The sequence below is a fragment of the Mercenaria mercenaria genome, chromosome 11, assembly GCF_021730395.1.
Source record: "Mercenaria mercenaria strain notata chromosome 11, MADL_Memer_1, whole genome shotgun sequence".
In the NCBI taxonomy this organism is placed as follows: domain Eukaryota; kingdom Metazoa; phylum Mollusca; class Bivalvia; order Venerida; family Veneridae; genus Mercenaria; species Mercenaria mercenaria.
Window position 1 is genome coordinate 16,066,241 of NC_069371.1, and position 18,183 is coordinate 16,084,423.

Sequence of the window (18,183 nt, forward strand, 5' to 3'; positions counted from 1 at the left end):
TACAAAGGGTTCTATGATCAACCGAATCAAAAGCTTTCTTGAGATCCAGCATGATCATTCCTGTATACAGACCTTTGGAATTTTGATTTTTGCTGTGGTCAGACAGGTGAATAAGGCAAGAGTCTGTGGTGTAATTACTTCAAAACCACTTTGGAATTCATATGAAAGACCTTGTTTGTTTAGTGCTTTCATCATCATGTTTTTTTTGTAAATAATTTTTATTTTGTATATAAATGAGTACCAAGATTGTCTTTAAGTTGCGAGAAAATTGTATGAAAACGATCAAAGATAAAACAATGTAGATCTACAGCAGGGCTATTGCTTATTTTCGCAATTATAAAGTTAGTTTCGTTACAGTACAGTACAGCTTTTGACGCAGAGTGAACCAAACTGTGCTGTTTATTACTGATGCAAGTATTTGTAGGAATTTATACAGCAGTATAAAATCAAATCAAATTAGACATGAAATAAAGATAAATTATGGCTTATTTTCATAAACATTTCTTATTTTCGCGTAAATAACATTAATTTCGCACTTTATGCCTACCGGTCCCGCACGGAACCAGTAAGCTGGTCCCCAGCAAACTCCCGAAAGATGTAAACACGTTCTTGATTTCCCGAAGTTGATGCTCTGTTCTGTCAATGATAAGCTTCCAGAATGGCGAGAAACTTTTACAAACATCCTTTCTTCGTGAAAGGTGTCTTTACTGGAGCAACATTGACAGCTGCAATCGGACTTTGGGGTCGTGTCTTAGACAATTATAGCAGAAAACGTAGCACAGAGAAACAGAAAGGTCAACAAGTTGATCATGATAAACAGCATCTAATTGTCAATGAATCAAAGCCGACAACAACACTAGGAGGTAGAACCATAGTCCATACATTATACCAAGAAAAACGGGAGGGTCTTTTCACCACAAGACACCCCAAAACACCCAAAGACACATAAAAAAACAATAATTCTCCTATTGTTTAGTATAAAAATAACAAAATTATAACATATTTCAAAGTTTTAGGTGATAATTTTGTTGTTTTTTGCTGAATCATAAAAAAGAAAGTGTAGAACATAATAATTCAAGGGGAACAATCCAAAAAGCTTAACTATGATAGAGCCTAAAGGAGATCCAGTTATTTCCCTTTCATTCAGAAGTTACTAGTTTCGAAGCAGTTTCCGTCGGCTAGTAGTATCCGTCAACGCGTTATTTTACGTTTCGTGACGTTCTTCACAATGAAGTCAAGATTGTTTCCATAACGCTACCCTGCAATCCAGAGCTCTGTGAAATTTCAGCAACAAAGGGTAAAAACTTTCCAAGAAAACTGGAATTGTTCATTCCATAATTGTTTTGTTTACATTCCGCACATGGAGGATTTCACGTGCAACTAATGCGCAAAGAATAACTCCGTAATCCCCAATTAAGTTTGAAGTTCCTCCTTTTGGCAGTCGAAACCAGATGATTTACCAAAAATACATAATAAAGATAAAAATGAGTCACTTTTGTGCATCTGCAATAATTTTTTTTTCACAAGAAAGCAAAAACCAATATGAACTATAGATGATTAGGTTACCCCTGCCAGATTTTCTTATCCAAGGGGGGTAACTGGTCACATACTATGTGCTATACAAAGTGATGGTTGTATCCCTTACGTAGTATTATGTGTATATAAGATATATAAATTGTCGCCATGATGTCAACTGGCTGATTAGCTCAATCGGTAGAATATCGGCTTCACAAGCATGAGATCGCGAGTTTGAGTCTCAGGTTTTGCTCTTTTTTTACCTCCTATTTTCAACAAGCCTAATTTAACACCTGAACCTTCAAACTTCTTAAAATTGTATTCATTAATTTCACCAGAAAGACTAAAAAAACATGGATGGTGCTTTTCTAGTCGTATTCACTGTAAAAATGTACATAAATATTAAAACAAAAATTGATGATGGAAACTGCTTCTGTAGTCAACCGATTCAGCTCTATTTATTCACCCCTTTTGGAGCCCCTCTGTGTTATCACGTGGGCTAGACACTATCGATATTTATGTTTTCGTAAAGCAGAAGAGCTAAGGTGTTCTCTTTGGGAGCATTTTACGGAACTGAAACGTTCAAGAAAAAAAGACATTTTAAAAACCTTCATTTTATGACGGAATCTGCTTCGAAACCAGTACTGTGTTTGTGAAATATGTTAGTAAATTTAAGTAAAAAATAAAAATGTTTTTAACTGTAAGCGCGTCCGGGATCTGCAGAATGACTATATCCAAGGGAAATAAATAAATATGTTATTTACATAGTAACGTTGGCTTTATCTCCTTTTCACATTAATAACAAGTTCGTTTCGGCTGATGTTCTTAGATGTATTTCCTTGTACAAATTTATTCTGAAGGTTATCTTAACTGTAGTGTATTAGCATATGTCTTTAAAATATATATTTTTAATAAATGATACAAATAAATTAATATTATAGGTGTCTTGGGGTGAAAAGACCTTCCGCAAGAAAAACATAGTAAACTGAAAGTTTTTACATACTGGTACTGATGATAAACCCGTACAGATGATAAAGTCGAACACCTTGGAAATATTTGATTGCAATCGGTTATTTATAAAATTGAACACACCATCTAATAGTTTCCACTTACAACACCAACTGGTGTAAACAAAAACAAAATTGGTAAACATTCTGTATAAATAAATGACTTACATAAATTTGTATAAGAAATATTTATCCAAAATTACTGGGGAAGAGGGTGTTTTTTTGCGCATGCTCACTGTCGAAACATGAAGACCTGACATTTGTTAACTTTTCATTACTTGATCAGGAATGACTGTTGCAGCTTTTTGGGGAAAGTTTCAATATAATAATACCAAGAAAATTTTGTAAATGACAAAGGGTTCGAATTTATCATCAGTCAGCGTTCATGAAGTCCCCTTTTTACATACCCCTTTCAGGCCCTCACTTCATGTGAGTTTGCTTACTAAATATAAATTTGAATTATGTAAAGTTTTCAGCAAAGGTTAAGCTTTATTTTGATACCGACCATTGATTTCAGTTTGCAGAAATAAAAAAGATACAGGTAAAAAACCTCATTTTCTGTTCGGGTTTATCATCAGTACCAGTACACTTTAATCTTCTAAAACATAACTTTCATGAGAATATATTAATTTAAGTTATTATACTAAAAGCATGTGGACCAAGTTTAATGAACACAGATATCCTCTGAACAGCACAGCATGCTGCAAAATAGCATTAAATCCAGTGTGTGACAAGTTAAGATAACGTCTATACGTCCCCTAAGTTATATAGCCCGTGTACCAGAATTATATTATATTAGTGAGCAGCCTTTAAATGATGCTGTTTTACTCGCTTAAATGAAACTGCCAAGTCATATTGACGAATGTCATGAATAAAATGAATGTAAATGCACAAAACGATACTAACGTTTTGGTATTTACCTTCATAGAATAAAAGAAATCGCTCTCCAACTTTCAAGCTCTGCGATGGTGACCTGTATTGATTTTGAGGTCAGTAGGTCAAAGATCAAGCAAGTTCGGCTTTGACATTGGCTAAGTTCTGTGACAAGGCCATATTATGGGGTATAATTAGTCACTCCTGTGACAACTCTAATTTTAACTGGCTTAAATGTTTGAGTTATTTAAGACATGATATATCTCATTCAGTGATTTGTTGCTGAATAAAGTTCGAAACTGGGTCATGTTGGGTCAGAAACTAGGTAACTAGGCTAGATCACAGGAAAAGCTTGTGAACACTCTAGAGGCCACAGTTATAACCCAATCTTCAGTGATTCATTTTGAAATTGACTTTTGTGAGTCCTTGGAACTCACATATTTTGAAACAATGAGTCCCAAGCCAAAATTAATGAGTCCCAAAGATTTCGAGTCATTAAATACCAGCTTTTGGTAAAAACGTGCCCACTAAGTAATTATTTTCGCAAGCGTGCACAATCGATCTCATTTCAAATTGACCAAAGTATCCTCAGAGGTTAAACAAGAGGTTCTTGCAGTTTTGTATATTATACTTCACAAGCAGAAGGAAGTGTAGCACGTGCGCAGTCTAGTTTGACAGATGTAAAACAAAATAATGTCTTGAAATCAGTACAATTTAGTGGGATATTCTAGTGAAAATTTTAGGGATCTATGGACACAGTTGTAATACATTGATAATACTAAAATGTTCAGCTTGACTATTGTAAGACTAGATAGAGGTACATGTATTGCATTTGACCATTTGTTGGATATGGCATCCCAGTTTTGTTAAGTTTGTCATGTTAGCTGGTATCTCACTATGCTCTATTAAATGGGAATGGACTGAAACCGCACACACTTGTTCATAGTGATAATCTGACCTACCTATGTTTCATAACTCTATTTTGTTTTGCCCTTTTTTGACTTGGCGACTTTTTGTTTGTAAGTTGGTATCTCAGTACAACTTGCGGGTATGGATTGAAATACAGTATTGTCATTGATATAAGCATCAAAACTGTTACCTGTTTTATATTTGTTTTTGTCTATGTTTTCATTGAGCTGCATCATGAGAAAACCAACATAATGTGTTTGCGACCAGCATGAATCCAGACCAGCCGGCGCAGTCTGGTCAGGATCCATGCTGTTTGCTTTCAAATCCTATTGCAATTAGAGAAACCGTTAGCGAACAGCATAGATCCTGACCAGACTGCGCTGATGTGCAGGCTGGCCTGGATCCATACTGGTAGCAAATGCACTATGTTGGTTTTCTCATGGCACTGCTCATTTTAGTTTTTAAATGACAAGGCTTTTTTTAAATACTGGAGCATTGCTGTCTTCTGACAATTTTTGTTCATTTTTTTTTAAAATGTTTGTAGACGTTTGAAATAAAGCCTGTAAACAGAACTGATAGTGAATATTGAGATATTGAAGTAATTAAGTTCTATATTTAAGCCTTTGAAGACACAGCAAAACTTGACAGAGGCAGAGAGATTTTAAAATATGGCACTCCTGAGGTTGGCAGAGCGGTTCGTTACTATAGCAATCATGTTTTGATATACAATCAACAAACGAGAACGCCGATATGGGTTGCAGAGCATCTGACAAAAGAAAATTTACAAGGTAATTTAATATTTCAAGATTATGATTTCAAACTTATCTGTTATTGCACAGGACATTCTAAGATCTAATGTTGATAAAAAGGATGCCCTATCTAGGACAGAAAGTCTGAAGCAAGGCGGTATAAGTGCACCCTTGTAACCAACCCAGTTACATACATCCCCTCCATATAGAGATTGGTCATCTAAATCAAGAGTTAGAACCTCTTTGAGATGTGCAGAGGTTCATGTTCACTTGAGCAGGGTCCAAATTTAGACAAGGATACAAGCTAAACGCTAGTCAAATTTTAGAATAGCTAATGGTCTTGTGTAGCGTAATGGCCTCTAAAAACCACATGGCACCAGTGTTACCAGACTTGTAAAACCTGTGGTGGAACTTTCACACACATATATAAGATAGAAGACACCATAGTTCGTTTATGATGTTTATTTAATTTCAGGTATTTAAAGAAAGTCTTTTAGTACAAGTAGTTTTATTGTCTCAATGTCCATCTTTCAAATAATATTTAGCTACTATGAAATGTTAAGAACTAATTATTTATATCCTGAAGTTGTCTTTCATGAAATCTACATAACATATTTGGAAATTAACCTAACGAGGCATAATGGTATTTTTGACTTACGTTGGCAGAACCACGGTTGGTGGCTCTGCTGCCTCGCCTCCCCTGAATGTCTAGTACATAGACCTTTTATATGCACCTGCCAGACTGTTGATTACCAAATTAAGATGTAGTTTTCCTGGTGTTATGTCTTAACCTGCCCAGAGCTACGATAACTTGTCAGTTTTATATTTCAACAATTTTAAAAGGTCAAGAGTTTCCGGTGAAAGCCTTTAACTAATTTTGAATGAATATATATTATCCAAGACATTGAATAATTTAGTCTTTTAAAACAATAGCCTAGCACCCTTTTTGAAATTACATTACACTTGGAATGTACTTGCTAGTATTATAGCTAGTCTATAATAAGTAAATGTCTTCAGAACTTTTTTCTGTTTCTATGTTCTTCAAATATTGTTCATCATGGAAGGAATGACTCATTGTTATTTAAGATTAAAAGTGAGTTTTTATTTAAAAAAACAACACATGCATGATATACACATAAGAATGATTACAAGAAACATAATAATGCAAAATTAGAAAAGCTTGCATTACAGAAGGAGCTCAAGGTTAACTGGATATTCTTTCACTTTAGCTGGTAAGAGGATAAAAATGGCATTAGATATTTTTTGCTTGTAGAAAAAATATTTATGATTAATTATTTATAGAGATTAACCATTTAGTAAGTTCTGGCCAGTAAAATATTGATAAAATGATTAAATATTATTGTTTAGCTAATAGTTTTTCATTTTAGCTAGTAAACAAGAAAGCTAATTGAAAATATTGCTAAATTTGACCCCTGACTGGAAGTAAATTTACTTTGGGTGCCAAGGTAACAGACAGAAAATATTTCATATTGGACAGGCACGTGAATCTCAAAACTCTCAGACATGTAGTGGTGTGAGTGCATTCCTACTCTCTACCTAGCTTTATTTTTTAGTAACCAGAATGGACCTATTTCTATATGTGCATGTACATGTATTGTCAATATTTGTCAGGTGATATTTATATTGGTAGATTATTTCCAATCGATGACAGACACACTGTGCTAATTGACATAGTACAGTTTACCTACTTATATTTTTCAGGTTCAGCTAATAGGAGACATGCCAAGTTTATTCCAGATCCTGGTGTGGATACTGAATTCACTGCAGAGAACAGTGACTATTGGAAGAGTGGATGGTCAAGGGGTCACATGGCCCCTGCAGGAAATAACAAAATAAATCAGGTCTTTGGTTTTAACATTTTTAATCCCCCGCCACGAGTGGTGGGGGGTTATAGGAATGGTCTCCGTCTGTCTGTCTGTCTGTCTGTCTGTAACATTTTGTGTCTGCTCTGTATCTCCTAAACCCCTTGAAGGATTTTCATGAAACTTAGATCAAATGATCACCTCATCAAGACGATTTGCAGAATTTATGAATCAGCTATGTCGGCTCAAGGTCAAGGTCACAACTCGAGGTCAAAGATTTGAGCCTTCGATTTCGTGTCCACTTTGTATCTCCTAAACCCATTGGAGGATAATTATGAAACTTGGGTCAAATGATCACCTCATCAAGAGAATGTGCAGAGCTCATGATTGAGCCATGTTGGCTCAAGGTCAAGGTCACAACACAAGGTCAAAAGGTTTGAGCCTTTGATTTTGTGTCTGCTCTGTATGTCCTAAACCCCTTGAAGGAATTTCAAGAAACTTTGGTCAAATGATCACCTCATCAAAATGATATGCAGAACTCACAAGTCAGTCGTGTTGGCTTAAGGTCAAGGTCACAACTTGTGGTCAAATGTTTGAGCCCTTCCATTTTGTATCTTCTAATCCCCTTGAAGGATTTTCATGGAACTTGGGTCAATTTATCACCTCATCAAAACGATGTGCAGAACATATGAGTCAGCCTTGTTGGCTCAAAGTCAAGGTCACAACTCAAGAGGTTTTAGCCTTCCATTTTATGTCTGCTCTCCATTTATTAATACAATGTGCAGAATTCAAAATTCACCCCTGCCAGCTTTAGGTCAAGGTCACAACTCATGATACCCAATACCATAAACCCTTTCACTACCCATAACAGTGGCAGGCGATATAGCTGTCTTTCAGACTGCCATGTTAGTCTCTCTCATAGACTCGGATGCTATATTGTATTACCCTTTAGAACACTGATCACCCTTCCTCAGGTCATCTGTCTTTGCTTTATACTATTCATTGAACAACACCTCCTTCGAAACTGTTCAGTGGAAGTTAACAAAACTTAGTAGGAATGCAAAGCCGTACTAATTGAAAAAACACTACTGTCAAATCATTTAATTTTGAGGGCATGAAATTTCGTTGTTTTGGTCAAAACGGCAATTTTGTGGGAATATGAATTCATGGATTTCAACTTTTGAACATAAAATGAATGAAAATTTTACTTGTTCGTCGGGATTAAATTTCGTGGATTGACTCAACCACGAAAATTAGTCCCCCACGAATATTAATGATTTCACAGTGCTCCTTTTCATATGCAATCAATTGACCTTGTATAGAAAGTAAATAAATCATTGGCAGGCATGCTAAGCAAATATGTTACTCTTTATCAAAGGAATGGGGAACAACTGCTTCCATTTATTATGATGACTTATCATAGCCCCCTTCATGAAAGCCAAAAAATTTACCCCAAACATGATGTTGTTAGGCTGTGAAATAGAGATGAATGCAGACCTTACTTTTCCTTGGCAATCAGACTAAAAAGCCAGATCATGAAAAAAACACACGCAAATGTCATGCAGTCATGTGAGAAATAGAATTATTTTTTTAGATAAGCATATTCATAAGCATTTATTTTACAAAACTGAATATGTTAAAAACTTCAAGAACATAGTACATTGCTTTATGAGAAAATGGTTTGTGACGTAATTCCTCCAAATCTGTTAAATATTGTACAAGCTCAGTGTGTTGGGTTGTTTTCATATTAATTTTCCAGATACAGTGTATAATATGTTGACTTCTCAACCACGCCTTCACTGACCTGCACCTGTTAAGTTTTTCCATATGAAACAGGAAGAGGCCTTCTAAGACAGTCAAAACTGCCTGACATCAAATTTGGCTTCTTTGATCCTAAATATGTAAAATCAAGCTTTAATTACTTATGGACATATAGTAGTCGCTCTTCTTGTCTGGTACAATATCATTTTGTAATTTTAATATGGCCTGTCAGTTCAGATATAAGTTATTTCCAAACCAGTTTTAGTAAAAGACCCTACTGGTTGGGAACCATTTTCCGGACACATTTTCATATTTCGGCTCCATTAATTCCTAAAAATATATTTGACATAAATGAAGTCCACACTGCACAAACTTCAGCTCCTTCCGCATCCGATGTTGTAATCAGCATCGCGTTGTGACGTAAAATATGGGTTCCGTGGGGCCTCAAATGGGGTCACTAAAAAAGTATTTTTCCTACCAGGTAAACCAGTTTCCGGACAAATATTTTGACGGTGTTTTGTTGTTAATTTGATATCAAAATAAGTAATTAAACTATTTCAACACATTTCTTAATCACCCATCTCTTCAAAATTGCACTTGAAACATGACCCGACGTTCAATAGCAGCTACGAAAGCAAATCGAAGTTGACTATAAAAAATCGAATTTCGTCTAACACGAATCCTTGATAATTTCAATAGAAATAGAATAAAATTAGTGCGAAAATCGACAGCAATGCATCTTACGTAACATTTAGTGTGAAATTAAAAGTAGAACAAGTTATAAGCAGACTATCATTATGAAGTTTTGATTCTTTCTTCCACACTTAATACCTCGGCATGTGTGAACTACTGCGCATGCGCAATGCTATCTTCATGCCCCGTTAAGACAGAAAATTGTTTTGTAAATGCAGGTGGGTTATCATCAAAAACCCAAACATTATACAGCCTTATAAAACAGTGGTTTGTTGTAGACATGAAGAACAAACATCTAAATGTTCTAGATAAAACACTTACATGAATAACAACGAAATAAATCGTATATTGCATGTGTCCGGAAACTGGTTCTGTCCGGAAAATGGTTCCTAACCAGTACTTAAAGTGTGTTTAAGTAAGCTAAGATTCCCATCTAAGGGGTTAGTGATTAAAGAAGCCAGAATGCTTATAAAAGAGCAGTTAATTTGCACATTTAAAGTGTATTAATATTAGGACTGGGACGATTACTCGGTTAATCAGATCCGATTTGATAACTAGGTGAAACCGGTTTCAGTTTTTGCAAAACCGGAAATCGCTCTCAAACAATAAACATCACGGGTTGTACTTTATCTTTATACATTTCTTTGACCAGCGCATAGATCCATAGTATATTTCCGCTAAATCACATCTACTGAAGGTTTCGATGGAGGCCTTGAGAAACAAAAATCAAACAACACCAAATCATAGAAAGAAAGAGTTGTTTGACATGAAAATTGAACAGCATGTAAAACATGTATATTACTTTACGAAACAAGTGTCAGTATACTGATATAAACATTGAATTCCGGAAAAGGGCTGCCTAAAGGGGCTCCACTTCCGGACAGTTAAACGCCTTTAAAAACTCATCATTTTCAAAGAACTGTTACACATGTTTGTTTTCATGCATTTGCAATAGCGTGCGAGTGGTGAAATTTCACGTAACAAGGTGGAACATAGTTTTCAGCAATTGTTTATTTTTTTTTCTTTACAAATGGCATTCATTTTCAAAGGGAGACAACTTTTTCTCAAAGATTACTTAAAATAATCGGAAAAAGTTGTTTCCCTTTGAAAATAAATGCCATTTGTACTTAAAATAATCGGGAACAGTTGTCTCCCTTTGGAAATGAATGTCATTTGTAAAGAAATAAAGATAAACAATTGCTGAAAACTGTGTTCCAACTTGTTATGCGAAATTTCACCACTCGCACGCTATTGCAAATGCATCAAAACAAACATGTGTAACTGTTCTTTGAAAATGGTGAGTTTTTAAAGGCGTTTAACTGTCCGGAAGTGGAACCCCTTTAGGCAGCCCTTTTCCGAAATTCAATGTTTATATCAGTATACTGACACTTGTTTCGTAAAGTAATATACATGTTTTACATGCTGTTCAATTTTCATGTCAAACAACTCTTTCTTTCTATGATTTGGTGTTGTTTGATTTTTGTTTCTCAAGGCCTCCATCGAAACCTGAACATAATCAATAGTCTCAGATTTGCATGTCGTGTTTTATTTAAAATAAAATACTCCAAAATATGACTTATTAATTGTCACACTGCTTGCAAATGATAAAGTCGGTAAGTTTCTAATGAAGTCAGCTACTGGAAGTACCTTGATACGGTCGTCAGGAAAGAAAACAGCATTTTCAATATGGCGGCCGATTTACTGGTTCGATTCAATTTCAAACAAATTATTAACCAGTTTCAAAATTTTGAAATCGTGCCAGCCCTAATTAATATGACCAAGGCCTGCGAGACAATGAGGTATTTTATAATCAGTCATCATCTATCCAGGCCTGTCCCCCTCAGAGGTCCGGTCAGAATATCGCAAGACTGGTGACTTGTGTCTTCTTTATTAATATTTGATGATCATGTGATGTTAGATATGTAAATTACTCCTACATCCATCCGGTGACGGACCGGCCACCATAGCCTGGTCTTTCATAACCCCCAATAAGATACCGATATAAGAGTTGTATTTATGAATGTTTGTATGTAGTGAAATGAATGATGAAATGAAATAATTGAAATGAAATAATATATCTTGTGACTGGAAACAATACTTCTTTGGTAAAGTGTCCTCAACTCCTAGAAGTCTGTGGTTCATTATCTTTAGGTGGCCAAACATTCTTTAGCTCCTGTGTAACCTCTCTACAAATAGGTGGTCACACAACAGTCCTTTCAGCAGTATCAACTATATCACAGTTTTCCTTTCAGCAATATAAAGTCTCAGTAGTCAGCACTTTACTGTAAAATCACTAATAGTCATGGGTAGGACAACTGTAAATCACTAATAGTCATGGGTAGGACAACTGTAAAATCAACTAATAGTCATGGGTAGGACAACTGTAAAATCACTAATAGTCATGGGTAGGACAACTGTAAATCACTAATAGTCATGGGTAGGACAACTGTAAAATCACTAATAGTCACGGGTAGGACAACTGTAAAATCACTAATAGTCATGGGTAGGACAACTGTAAATCACTAATAGTCATGGGTAGGACAACTGTAAAATCACTAATAGTCACGGGTAGGACAACTGTAAAATCACTAATAGTCATGGGTAGGACAACTGTAAAGTCACTAATAGTCACGGGTAGGACAACTGTAAAATCACTAATAGTCACGGGTAGGACAACTGTAAAATCACTAATAGTCACGGGTAGGACAACTGTAAATCACTAATAGTCACGGGTAGGACAACTGTAAAATCACTAATAGTCATGGGTAGGACAACTGTAAAATCACTAATAGTCATGGGTAGGACAACTGTAAAATCACTAATAGTCATGGGTAGGACAACTGTAAATCATTAATAGTCATGGGAAGGACAACTGTAAAATCACTAATAATCATGGGTAGGACAACTGTAAAATCACTAATAGTCATGGGTAGGACAACTGTAAATCACTAATAGTCATGGGTAGGACAACTGTAAATCACTAATAGTCATGGGTAGGACAACTGTAAAATCACTAATAGTCATGGGTAGGACAACTGTAAATCACTAATAGTCATGGGTAGGACAACTGTAAAATCACTAATAGTCATGGGTAGGACAACTGTAAATCACTAATAGTCATGGGTAGGACAACTGTAAAATCACTAATAGTCATGGGTAGGACAACTGTAAAATCACTTAGTCATGGGTAGGACAACTGTAAAGACAACTGTAAAATCACTAATAGTCATGGGTAGGACAACTGTAAAATCACTAATAGTCATGGGTAGGACAACTGTAAAATCACTAATAGTCATGGGTAGGACAACTGTAAATCACTTAGTCACGGGTAGGACAACTGTAAATCACTAATAGTCATGGGTAGGACAACTGTAAAATCACTAATAGTCATGGGTAGGACAACTGTAAAGACAACTGTAAAATCACTAATAGTCATGGGTAGGACAACTGTAAAATCACTAATAGTCATGGGTAGGACAACTGTAAAATCACTAATAGCCATGGGTAGGACAACTGTAAATCACTAATAGTCATGGGTAGGACAACTGTAAAGACAACTGTAAAATCACTAATAGTCATGGGTAGGACAACTGTAAAATCACTAATAGTCATGGATATGACATCTGTAAAATCACTAATAGTCATGGGTAGGACAACTGTAAATCACTAATAGTCATGGGTAGGACAACTATAAATTACTAATAATCATTGGTAGGACAACTGTAAAATCACTAATAGTCATGGGTAGGACAACTGTAAATCACTAATAGTCATGGGTAGGACAACTGTAAATCACTTATAGTCATGGGTAGGACAACTGTAAAATCACTAATAGTCATGGGTAGGACAACTGTAAAATCACTAATAGTCATGGGTAGAACAACTGTAAAATCACTAATAGTCATGGGTAGGACAACTGTAAAATCACTAATAGTCATTGGTAGGACAACTGCAAAATCACTAATAGTCATGGGTAGTACAACTGTAAATCACTAATAGTCATGGGTAGGACAACTGTAAATCACTAATAGTCATTGGTAGGACAACTGTAAAATCACTAATAGTCATGGGTAGGACAACTGTAACATCACTTAGTCATGGGAAGGACAACTGTAAAGACAACTGTAAAATCACTAATAGTCATGGGTAGGACAACTGTAAAATCACTAATAGTCATGGGTAGGACAACTGTAAAATCACTAATAGCCATGGGTAGGACAACTGTAAATCACTAATAGTCATGGGTAGGACAACTGTAAAGACAACTGTAAAATCACTAATAGTCATGGGTAGGACAACTGTAAAATCACTAATAGTCATGGGTAGGACAACTGTAAAATCACTAATAGTCATGGGTAGGACAACTGTAAATCACTAATAGTCATGGGTAGGACAACTATAAATTACTAATAGTCATTGGTAGGACAACTGTAAAATCACTAATAGTCATGGGTAGGACAACTGTAAATCACTAATAGTCATGGGTAGGACAACTGTAAATCACTAATAGTCATGGGTAGGGCAACTGTTAAATCACTTAGTCATGGGTAGGACAACTGTAAAATCACTTAGTCATGGGTAGGACAACTGTAAATCACTAATAGTCATGGGAAGGACAACTATAAAATCACTAATAGTCATGGGTAGGACAACTGTAAAATCACTAATAGTCATTGGTAGGACAACTGTAAAATCACTAATAGTCATGGGTAGGACAACTGTAAATCACTAATAGTCATGGGTAGGACAACTGTAAAATCACTTAGTCATGGGTAGGACAACTGTAAAATCACTAATAGTGGTGGGTAGGACAACTGTAAAATCACTAATAGTCATGTGTAGGACAACTGTAAATCACTAATAGTCATGGGTAGGACAACTGTAAATCACTAATAGTCATGGGTAGGACAAATCTTTGAGGCTTTATCGTTTAAGGTGAATAATGGCCATATGGCATGAACTGTCAGTATTTCTTAAAGCCAAACACAAACAAAATGTTAATTGTTTCTTTTAGGAGGCAATGCAGGATTCATTCTACTTGAGTAATGTAGTGCCACAGAACTATGAGAATAATGCAGGATTCTGGAACCGACTTGAGATGTATTGTAGAGACCTGGCCAAGAAATACTCTAATGTTTATGTAATCAGTGGACCTATAATGGTACCAGAAAAACAGGAGGATGGTAAAAAGTTTGTCAAATATCAGGTTTGTGTATTTTACTGTACATTCTATTGTATTATGAAAGTTATAGATCAGTTTAGCATCTTTGAGGCAGAGTGGTTAAGTGGATGACTTTCAGTGACTTTGGCTTCTCAATGCTTTGTGTTGGAAATTTCAGCTTAGGTGCAGAATTCTTCATGTGTAGAAGCCATCTAGCTGGTTTGCAGAAGGTTTACAGTTCTACCTAGGTGTTTGCTCATGCCTGAAATAATGGTCTTCCTCTACCATCAGAAAGCTGGAAAGGTCACCCTGTGACATTAAATTGTGTTGGTGCAACTAAACCAAAATCAAAACGGACCCAGTAAAGAAAGCTGTGGATGCCATATGAGTTGGAGTGCTTAAAAAAACAATAGCAATATAAACTTACTAATGAATGAAGACATAAAATCTCTTTTTATACGTCCAGTTGAAAAACGAGACGTATAACGGTAACGGCCCTGGCGGGTTGGAAGGCAGGTGGGCAGTTGGGCGGGCGGCGTCCACAGACTGTGTCCGGAGCATATCTTCTTCATGCATTGAGGGATTTTGATGAAACTTGGTACAATTGTTCGCCATCATGAGACGGAGTGTCATGCGCAAGAACCAGGTCCCTAGCTCTAAGGTCATGGTCACAGAGGTCAAAGGATACAAGAATGAAAACCTTGTCCGGAGCATTTCTTCTTCATGCATGGAGGGATTTTGATATAACTTGACACAAATGTTCACCACTATGAGACGGAGTGTCGTGCACAGGAACTAGGTCCCTAGGTCTAAGGTCAAGGTCACACTTAGAGGTCAAAGGATACAAGAATTACTTCCCTTTGTTGTTACTATAAATAGCTTAATATATTGTAACTTTTTCATTATTAGTCGTAGGGAAAATCAAGACCACTCTTTTGAGGTGTATTTTTACCTATCTCTACCTGGTAAGGATTTTTGTGTGGACTTAGAAATTCTTTTTTTGATTTTTTCATACAATAATTACTACACAGCCACAGAATTAAAATTCCATTTGCAAATACAGGTGCTAATGTAGAGAAATTTGCTATGACCGGCGTATATTGTGACATTCTGGCACTCTTGTTAACATTTATGACTGTTTAAGTAACAATATTGCAGTTTTGAATGCAATGAAGATGGCAAGTCTGGCTCAATTGTTGATATTTCTAACTCTTAATTTTTCAGGTAATAGGAGAAAATCATGTTGCTGTACCAACACATCTTTACAAGGTGATCATTGTAGAGGACAAATATGGTAAACCTGCTGCTGTTAGTTCATTTGTGGTTCCAAATGAGCCCGTCGGATTTGAGCACCATTTGAAAGAGTTTGAAGTAGAACTTTTTGAACTTGAACATGTTCTTGGTGTAAAGTTAGTTCCAAACCTCAAAGCAGAATCTGTGAAAAGCCTGTGTAAAGTTGATGGCTGTAAACTTATTGGGAGACAAGAGTTTGAACTTTATTTTATCGGTAGAAAACTGGAAAGTGCTAATACCTTACATCGTGTTGAAAAAGTATGGAGTGAGTTAGAGGAAAAGAAATTAAAACCAGATAGATATCTAAAAAACTTGTATAAAAACAAGATAAAAGAGCTAAGTGAGAAAGAGCAAGCTAAAGTTTCTTGATAAAGTATGGAAATTTTAGGATTTATAAATATTCTCAGGCATGACAACGAAGGGTTGCACAGCCTTGTACACAAAGTTGGACAGAAGTGGAATGTTAGACCTGAACAAGTAAAGCTGACATACAACACATAAAAGATATGAGCTGCGCCATGAGAAAACCAACATAGTGGCTTTGCGACCAGCATGGATCGAGACCAACCTGCGCATCCACGCAGTCTGGTCAGGATCCATGCTGTTTGCTAACGGTTTCTTTAATTGCAATAGGCTTTGAAAGCGAACAGCATGGATCCTGACCAGACTGCGCGGATACGCAGGCTGGTCTCGATCCATGCTGGTCGCAAAGCTACTATTTTGGTTTTCTCATGGCGCGGCTCAATTATGATTTGAATCTAATAAGATTAAATTATTTACTTTTCTATTTCAAAACGACTTGTGTTCATTGAGATCTGTGGCCAAGAATGTGTATTATTTGGTTTTTCACTTAGGAAAGATATATTGGTTAGACAGAAGACATGTTTGAATTGATTATCTTCCACCTCCAATTCATGTACAGAAAACATGAATGAATCCATTCATTCTCCATCTTGGATTCATGTACAGAAGGCATTATATCTGACTTTATTTATCCTTTACCTTTATCTGGCATTAATGTACAAAATGCAGTATGTCTGAAATGTTTCATTTTCTGCCTCCAATTAAGGAGGCAGGTTATCTTAATATTTGTATGTGCGCATGCCCAACAAGAAGGTAATGTGATGATTTACAATGACGTTTACAACAAACTAAATATGTTTGTATATCACTTCTTCTGAAAAAAAATCATGAACCTGTCTCTGATCTGATGCTTAATGGTTTAATAACGCAGAAATAATGAATAAATTGCCTCAGAAATGCTTTAAAACATTGTTGCCTTAAAATGACATCATGACGTTACGTGTCAGTTACCGCGCAAAATTAGTATCTTCTATTTTAAAAGTACGTAATTCTGTGCAATTTTCTTTATTTGAACTATTTCTTTTACAGCCATTATTTGCCGAAATATTTTTTTGAGTCTTTCGCTCTGAATAATGATCAGTATTTTGCTTCTTTTATATAGTTATATTGAAATGTTATGCGGAATGTAAGAAAATGGATGATGGTAACTGATGTTACTGGAAATATAGTTGGGTGAAAGGTAACTTATTATGGCCATTTTCAAATAAAAATTGGGCAGTTTGATTTGTAATAGCTATTTTTCAGTTAACGTGGATTATTTGTTACTTATATACTAAAACTAAGCTCTAAACTGGTTCAAATTAATCAGTGTTCCTGGATTCTGTACCAGTACAAACCTGTTTTCCGCAAGTAACTGCCAACTTCCTCACATGAATTATTAGAGGTGAGGACGAATGATTTCAGACACAATGTCTTTTATCAAATCGTCACGGAGAACATACACCCCGCCCGGGGATCGAACTTGCGACCGCATGATCTGTAGACCAACGCTCTCCCTACTGAGCTAAGCGGATGGGCATGATGAGGGGTACTACTGTAAGTATTTTAAACTGTGAAATTTGTTTAAATAAATGCAAATAAAACAAAAATATTACTTACGTTAGAAATACGATGTTTTAAAGCTACATTAACAAGAAAGGTAATTTTATTTACTACAGTCGAAACTCAGTATCTCAAACTCGCTTACCTGAAATTCCGCTTAAGTCGAAGAAATTTTCTAGTCCCGTCAAACTTCCTTCTTTTTACCGGTATATATAATTCAACTCCGGTTACATCAAAATTTGACTTACCGAGACTCCGGATATGTCGAAAGGGATTTTCAGTCCCGTCAATAAAATTCAATTGCATTGTAAACTCGATAAGTCGAAGTGAGAAAATATGCAATAAAATTTCACACGTTTTTGTGAATGTGGTTGGTTTTTAACACATGTCCACGTTTATTGCCTAACCAGTATGCTGTGATGCCGACGTATCAAAGGTGCGATGATTATCAAAGTGAGATGATGTCATACTTGTTTGCACGTGCCAAAATGATT

At 35.8% G+C, this 18,183-nt stretch overlaps 1 protein-coding gene across 1 annotated transcript; it reads left to right on the forward strand.

The window, feature by feature from the left end:
• The first annotated feature begins 561 nt into the window (after positions 1-561).
• LOC123531630 (nuclease EXOG, mitochondrial-like) lies at positions 562-17,378 on the forward strand. The gene is made up of 5 exons (XM_045312760.2): positions 562-863; positions 4,925-5,092; positions 6,776-6,915; positions 14,345-14,536; positions 15,716-17,378. The coding sequence occupies exons 1-5, from the start codon at positions 659-661 to the stop codon at positions 16,151-16,153; spliced, it is 1,143 nt and encodes a 380-aa protein (XP_045168695.2). The 5' UTR covers positions 562-658; the 3' UTR covers positions 16,154-17,378.
• Positions 17,379-18,183: the final 805 nt, after the last annotated feature.